Raw genomic sequence first — 22,982 nt, 5'->3', positions numbered from 1 at the left:
GTTTTCCAAGAATGTAATGCATCACGATTAAATAGTTTCTAGGGGCACGTGAAATAACTTACTTCTAATAATCAGATTTCAACCAATGGAGAATTTGAGAGGAACATCTAAAGAAGCACTCTGAATGACAATTTAGTGAAGCTTACAAAGACATTCCTAACCAAACCAACAGATGTTCTCAAAATTTATCCAACTACTGTAATCTCTAATACTGAAGGACAAAAGTGAATGGTTCAAATTCCAACTATACAAGGCAAGTATAATCCAAATGAATGGTAAATAACTTTCACTGCCTGGTGAAACACTCTACCTTGCTTATTGAAGATTTAAAGTGGCTGATGCTAAATCTGGTCTCAAGTGGCGAGAGGACCATCCCCCCCCTTTGATCTCCTTACATATGGTGTGATACCCTTCAAACGTACTGCAGTTTATACAGGATTGAACCTGATGGAAGGCATCAAGAAACTGAGAGAAAAGAAACTAGATATAATACTATAAAAAAGGATTATAAATAGGCATATTATACACAAACAGAAAGGAAGGAAATATATTATAGCATCATTGTGGTAACAAAACATTTTTTCATCCCCTTCAACGTTCGTGACAAACACAAGCATATGTGATGTACATTACCACTTAGACATCTTGATCTAATTTCCTGTTTATCATTGTACCTGATTTTGCAGCAACAACCACTGTACAAACTATATTTTGTCCACAAGTGTGATATACATTTATGTCAATTTCAGTAGCTGTAAGAGATTCTGCATCCTGCATTTGAAATTGAGAATGGAGCATGGAAAACTTAAGCTAGAAAAAGACAACAAAAAGAGAATTCTTTTTCTTCTTTTCTTTTACTCCTAAAGACTGATTTTAAAATTTGAAAAGATTTAAAAATAAGATTTGAAAGTGCAACCACATCACCAGAGTTAAAGATCGGTACTATCAACGTAAGAAGCCTGAATGGCAAAGAAATGGAGCTAGCTGAGGAATTAGATAAGTACCAAATCGACATAATAGGGGTGACTGAAACAAAAAAGACCAAAACTGGTGAGATCTTTCTGAGCAATAAATACAAAATGTTATATTCAGGCAATGACAATCAAGGAAAAGAAGGAGTAGCCATAGTATTCAACACAAAATATGAGGCTAATCTTCTTGAACAGCAGTCAGTCTCAAGTAGAGTAATGTGGGCAAATATGAGAATGGGGAACTGGACAATGAGACTTATTTGTGCCTATGGTCCCACAGAAGGTTCTACGAAGGTAGAAGTGGAGGAATTTTTTGACGCTTTAGAAAAAGCAACTGACACAATGAAAAAGGAAAAGTTGGTCCTTGTTGGGGATCTAAATAGAAGAGTAGGAAATGATTGTCAGACATACAAAAATATTTTGGGAAAATTTGGAGAAAAGAGCAAAGCTAATAAAATGGCAAATATCTGTTGGATTTCTGCTCAGGACATGGACTGGTTATTACTAACACCATGTTCCAACATAAAAATGTGCACAAATTCACATGGAGAGAAGAGGCTAGGAATAAGAAAAGTCTCATTGACTATGTTATTGTTGATAGTGATGTTTTCTCCCTGGTGCAGGACATCAGAGTGTACAGAGGATTTGAAATTGGAAGCGATCACTATTTAGTCTTGAGCAGGATAAAATTGAATTTCATATTGAAAAGAATAACATGTAAGAAAGTTTTAAAGCAAATAAAAGTTGAGCAGCTCTCAGATGTGAACTGTAGACTAAAATACAGAAAGATTATTGAAAAGAAAATGAAAGAGTTTGAGAACAGGAATCAAACCTTGGAGATTCAGTGGCAAACTCTGAAGAAAACATTGATTGATTCTGCCAGAGAGGCATGTGGTGAGGTTGTGTGCAAGGATAAAAAAAATCAGAACTCCCTGGTGGACACAGGAAATTAAAGAGGCAGTGAAGGAAAAGAAGAAAGCATATCAAAAGTTCCTGGCAAATAAGTCAGCTTTTACTCTTACAGAATACAGAGACAAATGTAAGAAAGCTAAACAGTGTGTAAAACTAGCTAAACAAAAGTCATGGGAGGACTTTGGCAAGAATATAGAAAATAAATATCAAGAAGGTGGCAAAATATTCTGGAGGTTGTTGAAGAAGCTTAGGAATGGAGGAAAGAGTGCTGTAAAAGGAGTTAGAGATGATAAAGGTGACATGAAAACAGGAGAAAAAGATATCCTTGAAGTATGGAGTAATTACTTTGAAAAACTGCTAAATGAAACAAGCAATGATGACAGCACAGTGATAAAAAAAAAACACTGACCAGGTATGCAGTCAGGAATACATATCCATACTTGAAGTAGAAAAAGCTCTATGCTTTATGCGGATGATGTTATACTTCTAAATAAATCCGCTACAAGTCTGCAAGATTCTCTGACTAAATTGAATAGCTGTTGTAATAGATATGGTACGAAGGTCAGCAATAAAAAGACAAAGACAATAAAAATAGGCAGAATCACTGAAAATGTCAACTGTGTTGTGAATGGAGAACCTGTGGAACAAGTAAAACATTTCAGTTACTTAGGCACGATTTTTACTGAAGATGGTAAATTAAATACAGAAATAGACAACAGAATCAGCAAAGCTGGTATGGTGGGAAGTCAATTGAATAAATTCATATGGAATAAGAGAGAAATTAGTCGGAACACTAAATTAGCTGTATACAAGACAGTGTTCAAACCAGTTTTAACTTAATGGATCTGAGAGCTGGGTCAGAAGTAAAACACTTGACCAAAGACTAGAGACCGCAGATATGGAGTCCTGAGAAAGATTAGAGGCATGAACAGATGGCATCAATGGCAATATCATATTAAAAATGAGGATATTAGGAAAGAACTTGACATTGTCAGCATCCAGGAATGCGTTAGCACAGCTAATCTCAGGTGGTATGGTCACTTAAATAGAATGGGAGAGGAAAGATTAGTAAAACAAGTGTTCTCTGCCAGGTTGGCAGGAAAGCGACCCAGAGGAAGACCAAGATATAGGTGGATTGATACGGTACAAAGTGCCTCAGACGATAGAAATATAAGATCTGATAATGTTGGAGTCTTGACAAGTAACAGACTGATTTGGAGGAAAATTGTAGATAGGAAGTTAGTAATGATGTAAATTTTTCATGTAGTACTGTCATATCCTGTACACCCCTTGAGGGTACATGGCAGGAATTTGATGATGATGAAGTGCAACTACCTAAACAGTGAAATCACTTTTTTTTTTTCTTAGGGATTTTGATGTCCACAACTACAAGTACTTTCCTGTTTCTAATTTCAATGACCCAGCTGAAAGATATGCTAAGGTAATTTTGGTGCAAAAAATGATCTAATGTAAATCATCCACCTACCAAAACTCTCCCAATGTTTATCCTTGATATCTTATTTAGAAGTTCTTCCAAACATACCATAGATGTCATCTCGCCTCTCCTCTTATGACAACAGACCATATCTTATGGTATACCCTCCTGTTCAACCTGGCACCATCATAATGCCAGAGGGCACATGGTTGAGTGAGATGACATCCTGGAATTCTATTCTGTAGAATGGTCTCCTTATCAAAACACACTTGATCTGATCAAGTGAAAGAAATTAAGACCTTCATTCCATATTCTTCCAATCAAAATTTTCGGCCCACTATGCAAGCGTTGGTTTTTTTCCAACTAGCGCCATGACAGTGCAAAAAAGAACTTAAGCATATCACAATGGCTTGAGACAGAAACTCCAGGTTTATTCTTAACTGAAGCAAGAACAATCATAAAACAAACATAAGTGCATCTAATTCTGCCTTCAAAAAAAGGTTTAATGCAGAAATCTCACTTTTTATATAAATGGTAGTCATGCCTTTTGGTCCCTTGTCAGATTATTAGGTCCAACTTTTCTCTATCTGTGCTCAGACTTCTCTCTTAGCCAGAAAATATTACTGTAACACTGAGAGACAAAGCTCACCTCCTGGCATCACTCTTTTCCTCCAACTACTACAGAGATGCACTGAATGCTTCCAAGGATCTTCACATAAAACACATCAGAGAATCTTGTGTTTAATAAGGATATATCCAGAGATTTTGAAGGAAATTGTGTAAGAAGGGGACTATTGTGATCTCCTAGACTGCAAAAAAAGGCTTCTGCTCATGATGGTATTTTCCCTTATTCATATTCTTAAGATATTTGCTCCAGAACTAACACTTGTTAAGTCATCTCTATACCATTTATGGTCAGATGGCATTTACCCCAAAGCATGAAATGCCCACACTTGGATAATTCTAAAAAAGACAAGCCTATCATCAGATTATTAGTTCATTTTCCTCACTTTAATCCTGGATATCCACAAGTTAATCAATAACCACCAGTATGGATTCTGCTATTCAAGATCCACAGTAAACAGTTTTGACTATATCATCTACCTCTGGACATATGCCATGAAAAGAATTGGAGAAATCAATGCTATTGTAATGATGTTCTCAAGTTTGAGAGAAGCTGGCACAGAGAGCTGATCACTGTGGCCCGTCTTCCACCTTTTGTGACAGGATAGCCAAGCTCTATCATTAACTGCATATCAGAATGAATGGGTTTTATTCTCTTCAGATTTCTTTTTCAATGTAAAGACCAGTTCTATTGTCAACCCTCTTTCTCCTACATATAAGTATCTTTCACTGTCTCTAAACATTATATATACTTCTGCTGATTGTGCATGTTCCAACCATCCTGTTCATTTGAAAAACTTTGTAGTGCTTTAATGTTTGCTTTAAAATCTTTAAAAGCGATATGGAAACCAGTGTTCTAAACACTGGTTTCCATATTGCTCATCAATGCAGTAATGATAACTATTCACTATCAATAGTACTAAACTATAGTCACTGTCTTTATTTCCTCCCCGCCTTTGAAATAAAGATGAAACTCATCATCAAATTCCTGACATATACCCTCAAGGGGTATACAGGATATGATAGTACTACATGAAAAATTTATATCATTACTAACTTCTTATCTACAATTTTCCTCCAAATCACTCTGTTACTTGTCAAGACTCCAATATTATCATTATCAGATCTTATATTTCTATCATCTAAGGAACATTTTACCGTATCAATCCACCTGTATCTTGGTCTTCCTCTGGGACATTTTCCTGACAACCTGGCAGAGAACACTCGTTTTGCTAATCTTTCCTTGCCCATTCTGTTTAAGTGACCATACTACCTGAGATTAGCTCTGCTAACGCATCCCTAGATGCCCAAAACGTCAAGGTCTTTCCTAATATCCTTGTTTTTAATATGATATAACCATTGATGCCATCTGTTCACGCCTCTAATCTTTCTCAGGACTCTCATATCTGCGGTCTCTAGTCTTTGGTCAGGTATTTTACTTCTGACTCAGCTCTAAGATCCATAAGCTAAAACTGGTTTGAACACTGTCTTGTATACAGCTAATTTAGTGTTCCGACTAATTTCTCTCTTATTCCATATGAATTTATTCAATTGACTTCCTACCATACCAGCTTTGTTGATTCTGTTGTCTATTTCCATATTTAATTTACCATCTTCAGTAAAAAATCTTGCATAAGTAGCTGAAATGTTTCACTTGTTCCACAGGTTCCCCATTCATAACAGTTGACATTTTCAACAATTCAACCTATTTTCATTGTCTTTGTCTTTTTAATACTGACCTTCATACAATATCTATTACAACAGTTATTCAATTTAGTCAGGGAATCTTGCAGACTTGTAGCGGATTAATTTAGAATTATAACATCGTCTGCATAAAGCAAAGAGCTGACATGAACATCTCCAATTTTGATTTCATGTTTAATACCACTTTCCTTCATAATGTGATCCATATAGATAATGAATAACAGGGAGGATAATGTACATCCTTGTCTCACACCAGATTTAACATTAAACCATCTTCCCATACTTCCTTCAATTCTAACTGCTGACTTCCAACTCAAATAAAGACTAAGTATTGCTTGATATAATGCCCCATTGACACCATATAACTGTAGCGTATTGAATAGCTTCTCTCTTGGCACCTTGTCATTTGCCTTTTCCAGATTGACAAAACTTAAATACTGTTTTTCTTATATTCCCATGCTTTCTCGACTATCTGTCATAAAGTGAAGATCTGATCCTCACAGCCTCTATTTGGTCTGAATCCAGTTTGTTCTTCACCAAGCTTTTCTTCCACAATTCTTCTCAACCATTTCTCAAATATGCTTGCATAGATCTTGGCAGGAACTAAGTAGGGAAATACAAATACCTCTGTAATTCTCACATTCAGTTCTATTTCCCTTTTTATATATGGGTACTATTAGAGTTATACTCCATGCCAGAGAAAGTCCAGCATTTCATCTACTTGAACATTAGTAATAAAGAGCAGCATCTATGCTGAATAAGAGATTACCAGGGGGGAAAGACAAAACTCCGATATATTTTCTCTGAAATTAGAACTGTTCTGAAGACTATTTTCCTGTGAACCCAAAAAAGTAATTTAGAAAGTTGCTTTGCTTCAGAGAACTGCATTGGTTCTCCTTCAGAGAACCAATGCAGTCTACAACAGGATGTAATGGAATAATTGCTTGCTGACCTTAGGAAGTTCATAGAATTGAGAAGGATGTCCATAACAGTTTTAAGTTTTTTGGTTTTCTCATCCCAACAAGAAATACTATCAATCAGTCCTTTGGCTACTTCACATCAAAATAAACCTTATTTGCAAATTGAAGGTACAGCCATGGATAATCTTCTTTCTCCAACCCTTGCTAACTACTAACTTCATGGAGCAATTTGAACACTACTGTACAGCACCTCTCATAAATCATCCTTATAGTACAGGTATGAGGTCTTATATCAACAAAGTTGTTAACTGAAATAAGATTTCATTACCATCTTCCTCCAAAGAAGTGGTCTGCCATGTTACCATTACTTATGTTGAAGGAATAGCCAAATTGCTTCAATTGGTTGGTTTACAGGTGCCCTTTAACCCTATTAACAAGATTTCCATGTTTCTGACAAAAAATAAAACTTCTGCCTTTAGCCCACCCTGGAGTTCTGTCTAATTCCATGCCAGTGTGGATTATCATATTTTGGCCAAACTAGCAGATCAGTGGCTGTACCTGATGAACATCTTGATTATACATTAAATTCTATGAGGTGAAACAGTCAGGACATGCAGAATATGATGTTTCCACCAAACATCGTGTCCTTTAGAGGAAGATGATGGTCCCTCATAAAAGTAATTACCTTAAGGAACACTTAACTGTTGTAAATCTTTGCTTTGCTGTCCAAATCTGAACAAAAAATAATGGTCTGAAATTATCCCCTTCAAGGGAAATAGTTCTTCTCCACATATTCCATGGTCAATATTTTTAAGTTAATACATACTTTGTTTAAAGTTATACAGTTAGGACATTAATGTATTTTAGACTGTGCCACTGTATATCATGTAGATGTAGCCAATGTGTTTTCTGTTCTAATTTTTTAATTTGAAAGTTATATTGAAGTCATCTGGACACTACAGCAAATATTCTAGTTAAATAAAGTCATGTAAGCACTAAATTCATAGTTAGTCATTATTTATTTAGTTACGACTATGTTCCCAATAAATTGAAGATGCCAAGAAATTATATTCTTGGTTTAATCCTTTATCCAAGTGTAATCTGAAGTATTTTCAGGACTGGGCAACTCGTATATAGAAGCTAACGACTTCACATCACTTGCCTTAGTATCCCATGATTCAAAGCGCATATCCTTACAGGCATTTATAATGCTATGCATTATGGGAAGGATCATTTGTGTTTAAAAAAATGCAAACCATTCTTAGTTGTAGGGAGGAATGTAATGACTTCAGAAATATACCTGTCCATTATGGATATAAAGTATTTGACTAGACCCTTTCCATAATGTATTATACATGTCCATAAGGATATGTGCTTTGCATTATGGGATACTAAGGCAAGTGATGTGAAGTCATTAGCTTCTATATACAAGTTGCTCAGTCCTGAAAATACTTCAGATGCAAACTTTGTTTGCTTACACTTGGATAAAGGATTAAACCAAGAATATAATTTCTTGGTATCTTCAATTTATAGTATAACCAAGTGGAAAAACTTCCAATTTATGTTCCCATTTGTCATGTAATATGTAATACAATTCTGTGTATTTTCAAGATAAATTTTAATAACTATAAATAACATAAACAACCTTAACATCTTTCAAATTGCCAATACCTCATGAAACCAAAATGTTTGTAAAATCTTTAAGTGGCATTCAAAATCTAGAATTTACATGGTGAGGATTTAATTTTGATGTCTAAAGAAGAGCAATAGAGCCTCCATAGCTGAGTCAGTATCGATGATGATGCCCTTTGGTTAAGAAGCTATGGGTTCAAATACCATCTAGGATGGGAAGAAAACCTTTAAGCAGGGCTTTTCAAATGAAGGTGAGTTAGCTAGTCTTGTATGTGGGGTGGCAGAGTTTTCCCTCCCCAAAACTCTGGTTTTGTTTTATCTTTTCCACAAAACAGGCAAACTGGCCAGAAGAATTCACACAATTTACAGACATGCAAATAGGATTAACCACTATCATTAGAAGTGTTAGGTGTCAAAGAAGCCAAGCTACTTCGCTGTGACAAACCACTATGACAAACACAGATGACATAGATTTGAAAGGCAAAAAATTAGCTTATAAAAACATCAGCTATATCTTTGTAGCTGAATAAATCATCACAGTCTTACTAAGATTTTCTGGTTTGATATGTCTAAAACTTGACTAAAATTATCAAACTGACCAACCTCTCCATTATTTTAAACATGACACACTAATATGTTTAACTCATTACCTGATTGTTAAAAATTTTCAAACTACATCCAGGAGGGATTTTACACACGGTCGTTGGATGAAAACCATGTGAGTGATTGCAGTTTCTGCTCTGTACAAATATAGCACTGTCACTAAGGCATTCAGCATATACCTCGCCTCCCACATAGCACAAATGCACACCTACAAAAGGAGAAGAAAAAAAATGCACTGGTTATATATATACATGTATGGCTTATGTGGATATATATGTAAAAATATAAAAAAATAGAAAATTAAGAGTCTGCAATAAGGTCTGTTCCTATACCTTCTTGCACTACTGCTATTCCTAATATTGATTTCAGAAGGACACATATCAAAATTTTTATTCATTTCACCAGAAACAGCAGCATTGAACATAATCATGAACTATTTGTTCTGCTGCAGTAGCATAATTCAAAGGCATCCATTACATGGCAGGTTTAGGAGGATAGAAAGAGAGGAGAAGAATTCTGCTTCACAAACCATTCCATACTCCTCTTCAAACTCAATGTATTATACAGCATAGTCAAATACTTTATATCCATAATGGACAGGTATCTTATGAAGTCATTACACTCCTCCACACACTAATAGAATGGTTTTGCATTTTTTAAAATTATTTCAATTTATGTATTGGTTTATCTATCTGAATTTAATGAAATATTCTATTTCATTATTATGTCATCACCTATCACTAATATTTGCAACCTTTGTATTCACAGTCACATATATGGTAAAATTTGCATACATTCCTCATATATGTGAGTAATATAAATAAATTTCACTGCTTTGCGAATTTTATTAACTTGCTACATGTAGTGAGTCCACATCTCAAGTCCAACATCATACATAAAAAAGGTTACCCTAAACCAGAGATCTCTTACATCTTCTGCCCATACTCATATTGTATTAGTACTACTGATTAGGAGTTTGTAGTGAGCTCTCAGTCAATAGACAAACTGGACAGTTAAAAGCTAATTGCATAAGAAAATACAACAAACCTGCCATCACAAAACAATATACCTTTTATTAAACTTCAACCAGTGGTTATATATTAAACTAGAAACTAATATTAAAATAGTATTAAATAACTATTGGTGGTGAGCAGTAGATGGCATTTTGTGTTGTGTACACTACTCTGCTAGACAACAACAGTGAGTTGTTGTCTAGCAGAGTAGTGTGTCCTCCACAATGAATCCAAAGACTCCTTGGAGGTGTCTAGTAGTAGTAGTAGTAGTAATAATAATTGACTATAATGCAAATTGCTGAAAGAAAGGACAAGAGGCTGAGTGAGATGGAGGGCCTTTGTTCAAGAGATCACCAAGAGTGGAAACCGACAGGATGGCACATAACTTGCAAATACAATTCTTGAAAATAATATAGTTCATTTCACTACAGCAAGCCCATATAGAAACCATGGGAATAGTTTATTATAGTGGATATTTCATAATAGTAAATTTTATTCAGTAAAGCATTGTGCCTGCTTATGAGAGTTTGGTCAAGACTTTTCAGTAGTTGGTTATAGTGAGTAGGTCTATTATAATGGTGTTTGCTGTAGCCAGAGCCTACAGTACAAATCTATTAAAATAAATAGAAACCAAACGCAGAAATCTTGAGCTTTCTATAATAAGAAACAAATTGCATTTAATAACTAGATTGTTAATCTAGTTATTAAATAACTAGATTGTTAATCTAGTTATTAAATAACTAGATTGTTAATTTCAAGTACAAAAATGCATGAACTGCATCTTTGTCTAGAGTGAGACACCATCTTGCTTATTAGAGACATAAAGTGGCTTTGAACAAAAGTCATGTTTGGTTGTCTAGAAACCAGTTTCCAGTTATTTTATAATCCAACCCATAGTATTAAAAATTCTATACGTTACCAATCTTTCTGATATAAAAGAATCCCATAAAATGGGATTCTTTTATATCAGAATCACAAATCAGAAATTCTTTATATGGGATTCTGTAACACATTTGGCATAAATACTCTACAAACCACGAACACGTTTAGTTTGACATGGCGCTCTTTAGTTCTAAAAAGTAGAGATATATCTGGTATACTAACTGATCTTTGCATACAAAATAATCCAAACAAATCTACATCAATGTCACTAATGCAATTCCAATTGTGTAAGTTCATGAAATAAGTATATTAGCATTTATCTTTGATTTTAACTTAGCACTAGAGCAAGCTATTTCTGCAACCTTATGGCAATGTATTTTTGTCTTATGCAACACCATACACATCTAGCAAAACTGACATAACACAGCAAATCAGATATTCCATAGTACCAATGCTGTACTGCATTTCTTACCTATGTCATGCCATTCTCATATGTATTTCTTTTAAACCTAATGTATACAAGTGCTGTATTGTCGACATTTACACCTGAAAATGTCTGCATTGTAATGTGGTTAGCCACTCACTCACAATTATTTCACATTCTAAAGCGCATAAAGAGTTGTCTATAAAAAGTAACACAATAAAAATGGATAATGTCAAAGGACTTTAAAAAAAAAAAAAAAAGGAGATAACAAAACTCACTTGATGGAAAGGATGTGAATGCAGTATATGTATGGAAAGATGGATCTCTACAGTTAAGCATCATTATCTCTTATGCACAATGAAAGTAGTCATAAAGTTATTCTTTATCAGAATCGAATGAAAATTTGTGATTTTTAACATGGCTATAATATTCCATTCAAAATGAATACAGGTTGAAAACATGTATGACCTTACTACAGCTCGCTTGCAGGAAAATTATGAAGCTATTAGGCTCCTTAAAAAAAAAAAAAGCTTTATTGCAAGAATATACCATCATGATAGAACTGAATTTCTAGGAAAGTGTCATGTGGAACACATGCACCTGTAGAAACCTGTAAACATTCCTGTAGAGCAGAAAATGAAACATTCACTCAAGCAGCATACAATTTTGCAATTTTTAAGAAGACAATCTATGCACATTTATGAAATATTGATTCTAACTGAAATAAATGTATTTTAAACTTTAACAACTACTTTAATTTTCTAAAATATGTTTAATTACTTGTTTTAATTAAATATTGGGTATATAATGTAAAGTATAAATGAATATATATTCCACTGCTGGAAACAAATCAAAGAGAGCTACAAATTCTCATCAGCTTCAATGCTATTTAATGAAAACATATGGATCACATGAATCCTACAGTCATCTCTCACCATAACACACACTGTTATTAACTTGCTCACTACAAACTATCAAAATGTTCTAGCTAAAGCCATGTAAGCATAACGTATTCTAAAGAAAATTCTCTAGAGTTTGTTTATAGTAAACAAACAGAGTTTCTTTACTATAACAAACTATTCCTGTGTCCCTTGTGTGTTTAGGATGTAAATAAACTACATACCTGACATTCTTATAGGCGTAATATTTGCAAAACTTTTGTAGAATACAACACCATTATAGACCTCAGGAAAGTAGTATTATTGCATATATGCTTCCCGCACGCACGCGCACGCACACACAGAAAAAAAAAATTAATTAATTAAATAAAAGAAATAAAAAATAATAAAAATATGCTTCCCAGTATACTGGTATTAGTGTTGGGCATAGGGCAGTATTTTAAACATAAAAGACCATGAAATATTTTTGCAACTTATTATCCATTCCTTTGCAGAATTAAATATTCTTCCAATGTCAGGCTGCTAAGCTTGTTTCTATAGCATTTTGGTTTTGTTGCTGTTTCTTTTGTACACAGTATAAGTCGATTTGATTTTCTCAAAACCCAAGGAAGATAAAACACATTATTTTAAGAGTCCTAATGGATAAGTTAAAATATAGAGAGAGCACCCAATTATCCAGCACTCAAACAACCAAAACCTCAGTTAACCAATCTCTGAATGAATTAGTATGTCGAATGACTCCTGGAACAATATTTCAAAAAATTCTTTGAAATTCTAGAATTCTAGAGTAACTTGCAATATAGACAGACAAAAATCTAAGTGCTTATGAATCTAGTGTTTTTTACTCTGTCCTAATTTAAAATTAGGACAGAGTAAAAAATCGAATATAAATTGTGCACTGCAAAATCTTCATTCTTTCATTCATTCTAGATTCATTCTGGCCAATATATATATATTAGAATTAAGCTTCATATGTTATGAAATAAAGTGTTAAGATTGAAACAGATATAACTTCAAAATTACTGCATCCTTATCATGCTAAGCAGCTGCTCAAATTTAACAGCATTGAGCAGCTGTTATAATTGCATTGTGATTTTATTTAATTATCAAAGCACAAAGAAAAAGAATGGATTATGTAGTTTTATTAAAAACGGTAAAATTATGTTTGCTTTAGTTTTTTCCTCTCCTCCTTTCTTTGCATAGCAGTGGCTGACCAGTAGATCAAAATAGTTTTAGTTGTGCAAAATAAGAAATATTACTTAACATATAGTTATTAGCTAATTAACTTTTTTAACAAAATCAGATAATCATCATTCTCATTCATTCAGATTGGTTAAGCGTTCTACGAATCCTTTTCCTCCATTGGATTTGGTCCTCTGCCAGCCTTGTCATTTATCAGATCATCATGGCTTCATCCCAATTTCTTCCCAGTCTTCTTCTACCTCAGTCACACCCTGCTCCCCCCCCCCTCCTCCCTCCGATAAAGAAGAACATAGGACAGTCTTTCTTGTCATATGACAAGAAAACCAAAGCACCCAAACCATTGTAGATGTCTTTTGTGTAGCTTATTTAGGATGTTATCAGTGTAGCCCAACTCTTCTCTTACTTTATCATTTGTCTTTTTTTTTTTTTTTTTTTCAGTCCACTTATACTGTTGATTCTTCTTAAGCACTTTGATTCAGAATCTTTTAATTTCTCTTCTTGTTTGCCAGTGATCCGGCTCTCTGCTACATACAATATTACCTGGAAGAATCACTGAGTTGAAGAGTTTAGTCTTTAGGCTAAACTCTGAAATCAGTGTAGGGAAAATAACTTGCTATTTGATTCCATTGGCCTTGGGAACTGTTGATGCTGCAGCTTGAGAATGAATATTACTCATTAAGATAACTGCTAAAGTTGCATTTAACATTACTTAGGGTAAGTTTTACATAACTTTTAAAGATTAATGGTGTTTCATACCTCTAACTCATGTTCTGTATGTAATGTGCCAACTATCCTGCTATTGATATTTAAATGATTTTATGCCTTTGCTGTATTACAATTTTAATTTGTTTTAGTCTTTCTCTCTGACAAATCTATCTTGATAATGAACAACAAACTTGAAATATATGTGAAAAAAAAAAAATCTTTCATGTCAGTTACCTTAATTTATTGTGCTTTTTTCTTAAGCTCCACTTAAAATGAGAACTGTAATGTGTGAGATTACGGTAGAAATTATTTTTTTAAATTTAACTAATAATTTAGAAAGTAAAGTTTACAAATTTTCAGATTATTTCTGAATGTAACCATACATTTAATACTATTGTTTAATTGAAGTATTAACAATACACCAAGGCAAACAACTTTTCTTTCTGATATTTAAAGTGTGTCCCTGTGATTGGATTTCTTCTGCCAGCTTGAAATTTGGGTATGAATACGATGTTTACTGAAACTTGCAATTCAAAATAAATAAATAAATAAATAATAATAATAAATAAAAATAGATAAAAAAAAATCAAATTTTGAATTTGAAAGATACTTCAGAATTCAAACATCTCAGACAAGCTAGATGAAGTAAGAAATAATTTCAGGTTTTAGCTGGCTAGTCATTCTTTTACATATCTTACCTTTTCCTATATGTCTTCGGGTATTCTCAATGGTTGAATTTCTATTCACATTAGACAATAATCCTAAACAGAACCTATTACTATTATTTGCTGGATCAGTGAAACCATCTATTGTAATGCTGTGGTTATGGGCTCTAAAAACTTCTCCAACTCTGCAATTTAATTCATAATATGCAACAGAAGCCCAGTATTGTGGTTCTTGATATGTAACTGGAGAAACATCTGTTAAAAAAAGATAAGAAAAAATGTGTCATTTTAGAATTTTTTTTTTTTCCGTAAGGAAATTATCTGCTTTATATATTAAAATCTACTTTATTTCCTTAAAGGCAAAGTGATATTGAATGGTGACTCTGAAATGACAAAGAAAAAGTTCATTATAGTACAAGATTTGGTACAATGAATTTGGGAGAAAACTCAAGGATTATAATCCCACTTCAAGGATTATTATTACAGTATCTTGTAATAATAATAATATCTTGCACTAATGAAAACAAAGTTTTCATTAGTGCAAGATTCCTATCACCAATTTTCTTTCATATTAATCTGCATTTTTTCAGGGTTCTCAATACTGTCAAGCAGTTGTATTTCAGTCTTTTAAGGCATTGCCGCTTATGTTAATTCACTTGGATTTCGGTGTTTCAGCGTTTGTTTGTTTTTTTTTTCCCCTGTCATTTCTGTATTGAACATCTCTTCTGCTAACTTTTCCTTTTTCATTCCTCTTGATAATGCTAGCTTTTCTTCTCCTATTCTGTTTAAGTGACCACACTACCTTGTATTAGATCTGATCACATATTTCTTCAATGTTAACAATGACAAGTTCCTTTCTAATATCTCCATTTTCAATATGATTCTGACATAACTTGGACAAAATGTTTATGTCAGTTCTTTGGCAGCACTTGATACTACAGTGCCAAAGGATGTGTGACTGAAGATTATGGATGGGCGAGTAAAAAGCATTTTGCAGATGAGAAAACTTGCCAAAGATTGTAGTTTGAATTATTCAAAGGAGAGGTAACTTCTAAGGTAAATAAGGAAGGGTAACTGGTTAAGAAAATACCAAACGTATTGGAAGAAGGTTATCTGGTATTCTGTGGTAGATGGATGATTTGCATTAATCATTGCTTATGATAAATCCTTCATCTCACCCAGTTTGGTCAATGGAAACCAATTAAAACTATAGACAATAAGTCACATAGAAAATGATTTCATTGTTCATTAGTTAAACTACAGATGGTCAAGCTTGACCAATAAAAAAAGTAAGAGGTCAGAGTAATTTTCAGAATCTAGGGAGTAGTAAATGCAGCAGAGGAACCTAACTGGATGGGACAAGGAAACCTTATGCCAGAAAAGTAAAAAAAAACAAAGGATTCTTGATCACACAAGTAGTACCCTTGTTGCAGAAGGAGCTTTAAAGAGCATAGTATGGGCAGATGAGATGTATAGTGGTAGATGAGGTTAAGATTGAAACAGGAAGTCAGGCAAGGATTGTGTGTGTGTGTGCGCGTGTGAATGTGTGTGTGTAAGTGATGTACATAATTTATATTTGTGTTAATTCTGAGAATGTTGAAGTGGATCTGGAAATTATTTTTAGACTAGTTCTATTATTTGAAGGAGATTTAACTGCAGTGACACTGATTGTTATTCATTTCATAGTTCATTGTGAACAGCTGAAAGAAAGTAGGATCATGCAGTGAGAAGAAACATTCTTGATCATATCACCAATACAGAGGACAGCTAATCTTGCTATGTTGTGGACTTGGCAATGTCACTCTCTACCACAAATTACTACTCGGATTCCTATCCAGGCACAATATGGCAGCATATCTGACAAGAGCATTATACTAGCTGATCAGGAAACTTCCTGATGCATTACCCTCAGGTCCTATCTCATGTGATAGCTGGTCTGCAAAGCCACTTTACTCCTGTACTCTCAAAATGGAGGAAGGTTTGGGACTCCAAAGTATATTTGGCATGCCCAAAAAGGGCATTACATTCCTATATAAAAAAAGAAAAAATGGGCAGAAGAGAAATCAAACTGATGCTCTGAAAAAGAAGACCAAACACATTATTAGTCACTTCAGATCCCTAATAAACAAGGTTGTAATAGTAGCAGTAGTATTTCAAAAGAAATGAAGATGTTCTATTCCACATAGTAGGTTTTGTTGATATTTCCTCCAACCAGGAAGTTATTCCCTTTACACGGAGAAATATGATAAAATTTACACTAAGATGTTCTTATTTACAGAATAATCAGTAATGTAGTTGTAATATGCATCTATGTAAGTGACAATTTCACAAGTGTTAAACAATTATAGACATATAAGCACTTATAATCATACAATACTATCAAAATTTTATGCAGACCATATTTAACACTTTCTTCTTCTGTTGTTCAAAATCAAGTAAAACAATAAGCTCCATAGCAGCAACTGTTACACCTCACAAAATTCATCATTAACAGCATCATTCAAATTCCTGCCATGTACCCTCAAGGGGTGTACAGGATATGATAGTACTACATGAAAAATTTACATCATTACTAACTTCCTATTTACAATTTTTCTCCAGATTAGTCTGTTACTTGTCAAGACTCCAACATTATCAGATCTCATATTTCTGTCGTCTAAGGCATTTTGTACCGTATCAATCCACCTATATCTTGGTGTTCCTCTGGGTCATTTTCCTGCCAACCTAGAAGAGAACACTTGTTTTGCTAATCTTTCCTCTCTCATTCTGTTTAAATGACCATACCACCTGAGATTAGCTCTGCTAACGCATTCCTGGATGCTGACAACATCAAGTTCTTCCCTAATATCCTCATTTTTTTAATGTGATATTGCAATTGATACCATCTGTTCATACCTCTAATCTTTCTCAGGACTCTCATATCTGCAGTCTGTAGTCTTTGGTCAAGTGTTTTACTTCTGACCCAGCTCTCTGATCCATAAGTTAAAATTGGTTTGAATACTGTCTTGTACACAGCTAATTAGTGTTCCGACTAATTTCTCTCTTATTCCATATGAGTTTATTCAATTGACTTCCTACCATACCAGCTTCGTTGATGCTGTTGTCTATTTCCATATTTAATTTACCTTCTTCACTAAAAATCGTGCCTAAGTAGCTGAAATATTTTACTTGTTCCACAGGTTCTCTGTTCACAACACAGTTGACATTTTCAACAATTCTACCTATTTTCATTGTCTTTGTGTTTTTAATGCTGACCTTCATATCATATCTATTACAACAGTTATTCAATTTAGTCAGGGAATCTTGCAGACTTGTAGCAGATTTATTTAGAAGTATAACATCGTGCGCATAAAGCAAAGAGCTGACATGAACATCTTCAATTTTGATATCATGTCTAATACCACTTTCCTTCATAATGTGATCCATTTAGATAATGAATAACAGAGGGGATGATGTACATCCTTGTCTCACACCAGATTTAACATTAAACCATCTTCACGTACTTCCTTCAATTCTAACTGCTGACTTACAACTCAAATAAAGACTAAGTATTGCTTGATATAATGCCCCATTGACACCATATAACTGTAGCGTACTGAATAGCTCCTCTCTTGGCACCTTGTCACATTCCTTTTCCAAATCGACAAAACTTAAATATAGATCTTTGTTATATTCCCATGCTTTCTCAACTATTTGTCGTAAAGTGAAGAATCTGATCCTGACAGCCTCTATTTGGCCTGAATCCAGCTTGTTCTTCACCAAGCTTTTCTTCCACAATTCTTCTCAACCGTTTCTCAAGTATACTTGCATATATCTTACCAGGAACACTCGGTAGAGAAATACCTCTGTAATTCTCACATTCAGGTTTATTTCCCTTTTTATATATGGATACTATGAGAGCTTTACTCCAATCATCGGGAATTTGTCCCTCTGTCCAGGCCTTCAGTACTATGCAGTGCAGCCACTGCAAGACTTTTATAACATACTTCAGCTTGTTCTTCACCAAGCTTTTCTTCCACAATTCTTTGTGGAAGAAAAGCTTGGTGAAGAACTGTTTCTCAAGTATACTTGCATGTATCTTACCAGGAACACTACTTCAAGTATGGATATGAATTCCTGACTGTATGCCTGTTGAGTGTTTTTTACCACTGTGCTATCACTGCTTGTTTCATTCAGCAATTTCTCGAAGCAATTACTCCATACTTCAAGAATATATTTTTCTCCAGTTTTCATGTCACCTTTATCATCTCTAACTCCTTTTCCAGCACTTTTTCCTCCATTTCTAAGCTTCTTCAACAACCTCCAGAATATTTTACCACCTTCTTGATATTTATTTTCTATGTTCTTGCCAAAGTCCTCCCATGACTTTTGTTTAGCTAGTTTTACACAGTGTTTGGCTTTCTTACATTTGTCTCTGTATTCTCTAAGAGCACAGGTTGACTTATTTGCCAGGAACTTTTGATATGCTCTCTTCTTTTCCTTCACTTCCTCCTTAACTTCCTGTGTCCACAATGGAGTTCTGATTTTTCTATCCTTGCAGAAAACTTCACCACATGCCTCTCTACCTGAATCAATCAGGGTTTTCTTCAAGGCTTGCCACTGAATCTCCAAGGTTTGGTTCCTGTTCTCAAACTCTTTTCATTTTTTCTTCAATAATCTTTGTCTATTTTAGTCTACAGTTCACATCTGAGAGCTGCTCAACTTTTATTCACTTTAAAACTTTCTTACATGTTATTCTTTTCAATATGAAATTCAATTTCATCCTGTTCAACACTAAATAGTGATCACTTCCAATTTCAAATCCTCTGTACACTCTGGTGTCCTGCACCAGGGAGAAAACATCACTATCAACAATAACATAGTCAATGAGACTTATTTCTTATTTCTTGCCTCTTCTCTCCATGTGAATTTGCACATGAAGAGAAGAGGCACATTTTTATGTTGGAACATGGTGTTAGTAATAACCAGTCCATGTCCTGAGCAGAAATCCAACAGGTATTTGGCATCATTATTAGCTTTGCTTTTTTCTCCAAATTTTCCCAATATATTTTTGTATGTCTGACAATCATTTCCTACTCTGCTATTTAGATCCCCAACAAGGACCAACTTTTCCTTTTTCATTGTGTCAGCTGCTTTCTCTAAATCCTCAAAAAATTCCTCCACTTCTACCTTAGCAGAACCTTCTGTGGGACCATAGGCACAAATAAGTCTCATTGTCCAGTTCTCCATTCTGATATTTGTCCCCATCACTCTACTTGAGACTGCCTGCCATTCAAGATGATTAGCCTCGTATTTAGTGTTGAATACAATGGCTACTCCTTCTTTTCCTTGGTTGTCAATGCCTGAATATAACATTTTGTATTTATTGCACAGAAAGATCTCACCAGTTTTTGTCTTTTTTGTTTCAGTCACCCGTGTTATGTCGATCTGGTACTTATCTAATTCCTCATCTAGCTCCATTTTTTTGCCATTCTGGCCATTTTGCCATTATGTTGATGGTACCGAGCTTTAACTCTGGTGATGTTGAGTTGGGGTGCTTTTTCAGATTTGTTCCAGTCGTTGACTTTTCACTGTTCACCTTGGTTCCCTGGTGAAAAGAACGGGGGCCTTGTTTAACCAGGTGACGCCCCACCCGGCGTGAAATTTTGTCATGTTGTACCATCATTTTGTATTTTGGTTTAAGCCAATAAGAATACAATTTGGTCGGCTAAATCCCAAATTGCCAGCCCATCCTCGTTCGTTCAATATCCAGGTAGATACTGTTAAATTGTGAATGAAGCTATGTTATGTAATTTATTATTTTCATTCACATTTAACATTGCCTATTTAAATATTAATCATGTTTTATATAAAAAGTAATTACTATTCCTTATTTAAGAATTACTATTTAATTATTTATTCTATTCTTAACCTACTGTTAATATATTAAATAATAATATGTGTAAAATTTATGGTAACTAAATATATATGATGTAACGTAAAGTGTTATTTATAATTAATTTCATATGTAATGAAAATGTTGACTAAGTAGTTCAAATATTCTGTTTATTCTTATTTGTGAAATTATTTAACGTTATGTAATCATTCATGTAGTAGTAGAGCGTTGTATTACATTAGCGAAATGTTTGCGTTTAGTTTGTTGTCATGGAGACGCATGAGTAAACAACCACGGGGTCGAAGAGAACGTGGCATTCGAACGGGGGGGAAAAAGAAGTGAAAGTATATAGAAAAGAGAGAATTGAGATATTATTAGTAAGAGAGAGGGGAGAGTGAGCTTTGCGGAACCAGTAGGAAAGTAGCATACAAGCAAAGAAGTAAAAGAAGATTATAAATTCTTTAGGGCAGATATTCATGAGAATAGTGTTAGAAGGCCAAAGCGTAGTGAATCATAAAGTTTGTTATAAGTGAAATCAGCTGTCGTTGTGAAGAAAAGTTAATGCAGTAATGAGATAAACAAAATTGCTGTTTTTTTAGAATAGTGAAGCGCAGTTAACAAAAGTTCAGTTAAAGCGTAGAAGAATTTTAATATGTGTGTTCCGCTAATGTAAATAAGTTAATTCATAAGTGTACTCGCAATAACTTGATGTATTGAAGATTTTATCTGGTAAGAGTAGTTGTATATGTTTGTCTATTCTAGCATTAACTGTAATAGATCTCCGATGCTCAAAGTCCGGAATAAGCTTGCTTGGAATATTGTCTACCTAGATTAGTGCCTGCTGTGAACTTAAGCATTGAACTGACAGATTTGTAGAGACTGACTGATTGTGAAGTTTGTTATTTTAATCTGAGTTAAGAAAATATGTGTTTTTGAAGTTGCAAATTGTTTTTGAGAATTTAGAACATCGAACTGGAATGAGAGACTTAGCGAGTTGTATTGAGTTTATTGTATTGTTTCATTTAAAAGTAGAATTATTGTACTTGTTATATATCATATATTAAATGTTTTATTTTGTTAATCTAAATATTGTGTTTGCCTGAATTCCTTATTATTGCACCGTTCATAAAAAATTCGGATCTAGCGGGAATCCCAGAAAGAAAGAAAATAAATACCATCGGCCTGAATGAGTGAAAAGACTGCTAACTAATTTTGAATTAATCTTACTAATTCATATAGACTTATCTAAGGATAGAGTGGCGCAGTATAATAGAAATTTCTCTACCCTTAGATCAGTGATTAATTTGCAATTAGTTTTCCTTTATTTTATGAAAGTGACTTTTAGCAAGATGGCGGATTTAGAATATAACATGAAAATAGAACGTCGCAACAAAATGGCGCAGTCGACAGGATGTGATTTAATTGATAAAAAGTAATTTAACAGCTGTAGATTAACAGATTTAATTTAACTTGGTAATAATAATTGTGAAATTGCTCCCTGAAAATTTAAAAGGTAAATTGAATAGATCACAATGAACTGGTTATAATCTGGAGTCAGGCAAAGATAAAAAGTTTATTTTAATCTAGAAAGATTATTGTATTAATTGAGATAGTAATTTATTAATCATTATGGCTGTTACTTCAAGCTCTGAAATGAATGATAGTGAATTCTTTCGTACGGTAAACCCACAACAAGTTTTTCCCCAATTTTCGGGTGAAGAATCAGATGATGTACTATTTTTCTTTACCTATGTTGAAAAACTTAGAGAAATTGCAGGTTGGACTGATTTTCAATTGCTAGTTTTAATTAGAAGCAAATTAGTAGGTAAAGCAAAAACATTTTTGCATTCATCTCCAATACTTCGAGAAACCTTAGAATACAAGAAGTTTAAGGATGAACTAATTACTAAGTTTTCCCATACTAGGTGCTACGTTAAAACCCTTACAGAACTCCACAAGTGCATGCAAGATGACAAAGAAGATGTGACTAATTATTATAACAGATTGATGAACATTGCTAGATCTACGAGGGTGTCCCCTACAGAAAGGCCTCACTTAAATTGGATTGTCTTTCAACAATTTCGACTGGGACTGCATAAAAATTTAAGAGAGGTTATTTACAAAAAAAGGGCTGTCAATTTAGAAGCATGTTACAGTCTGGCCAAGCAAAGAGAGAAAATATTGGAAGAAATGCAACAAATATGCTCCATAAGACAATCACTCACTCAAGATTGTAATGATCAAGTTACACCTTCACCAATTCTTGAATATCTTTCAAACTGTAAAAAAGGGAAAGAAATTAAGAATGAGGAAGTCAATGAAGATAACTCTATCACCTTAACTAACAAACCAGATTCACTAGACTACGATTTCCATAGAATGCAAAGTGTAACGATGGCCAAGGAGAATGGCAAATTGCCTTTAACCCTTGTACAAGGTCTGATTGGAAAAATTCCGTGCAATATTCTGTTAGATACTGGAGCCCATATATCAGTTATTTCTAACTCTATGGTGA

At 34.0% G+C, this 22,982-nt stretch overlaps 1 protein-coding gene across 2 annotated transcripts in view; it reads right to left on the bottom strand.

The window, feature by feature from the left end:
• Positions 1–22,982, bottom strand: part of LOC150106648 (protein mothers against dpp-like) — a 149,860-nt gene that overhangs the window by 7,124 nt on the left and 119,754 nt on the right. For both annotated transcript variants that reach the window (XM_090393239.1, XM_090393238.1), the window contains exons 6-7: positions 14,626–14,847; positions 8,849–9,009 (exon numbers count right to left, since the gene is read on the bottom strand). In XM_090393239.1, the coding sequence (XP_090249365.1) occupies positions 8,849–9,009; positions 14,626–14,847 (383 nt within the window). The remainder of the gene's footprint in view (positions 1–8,848; positions 9,010–14,625; positions 14,848–22,982) is intronic.

Source organism: Typopeltis vanoorti, chromosome 5, assembly GCF_054136105.1.
Source record: "Typopeltis vanoorti isolate ZY-2024b chromosome 5, IOZ_Tvanoo_1.0, whole genome shotgun sequence".
NCBI classification, from domain to species: Eukaryota; Metazoa; Arthropoda; class Arachnida; order Uropygi; family Thelyphonidae; genus Typopeltis; species Typopeltis vanoorti.
Note: the sequence above shows the minus strand (reverse complement) of the source record. Positions and strands in the feature narration are given on the sequence as shown.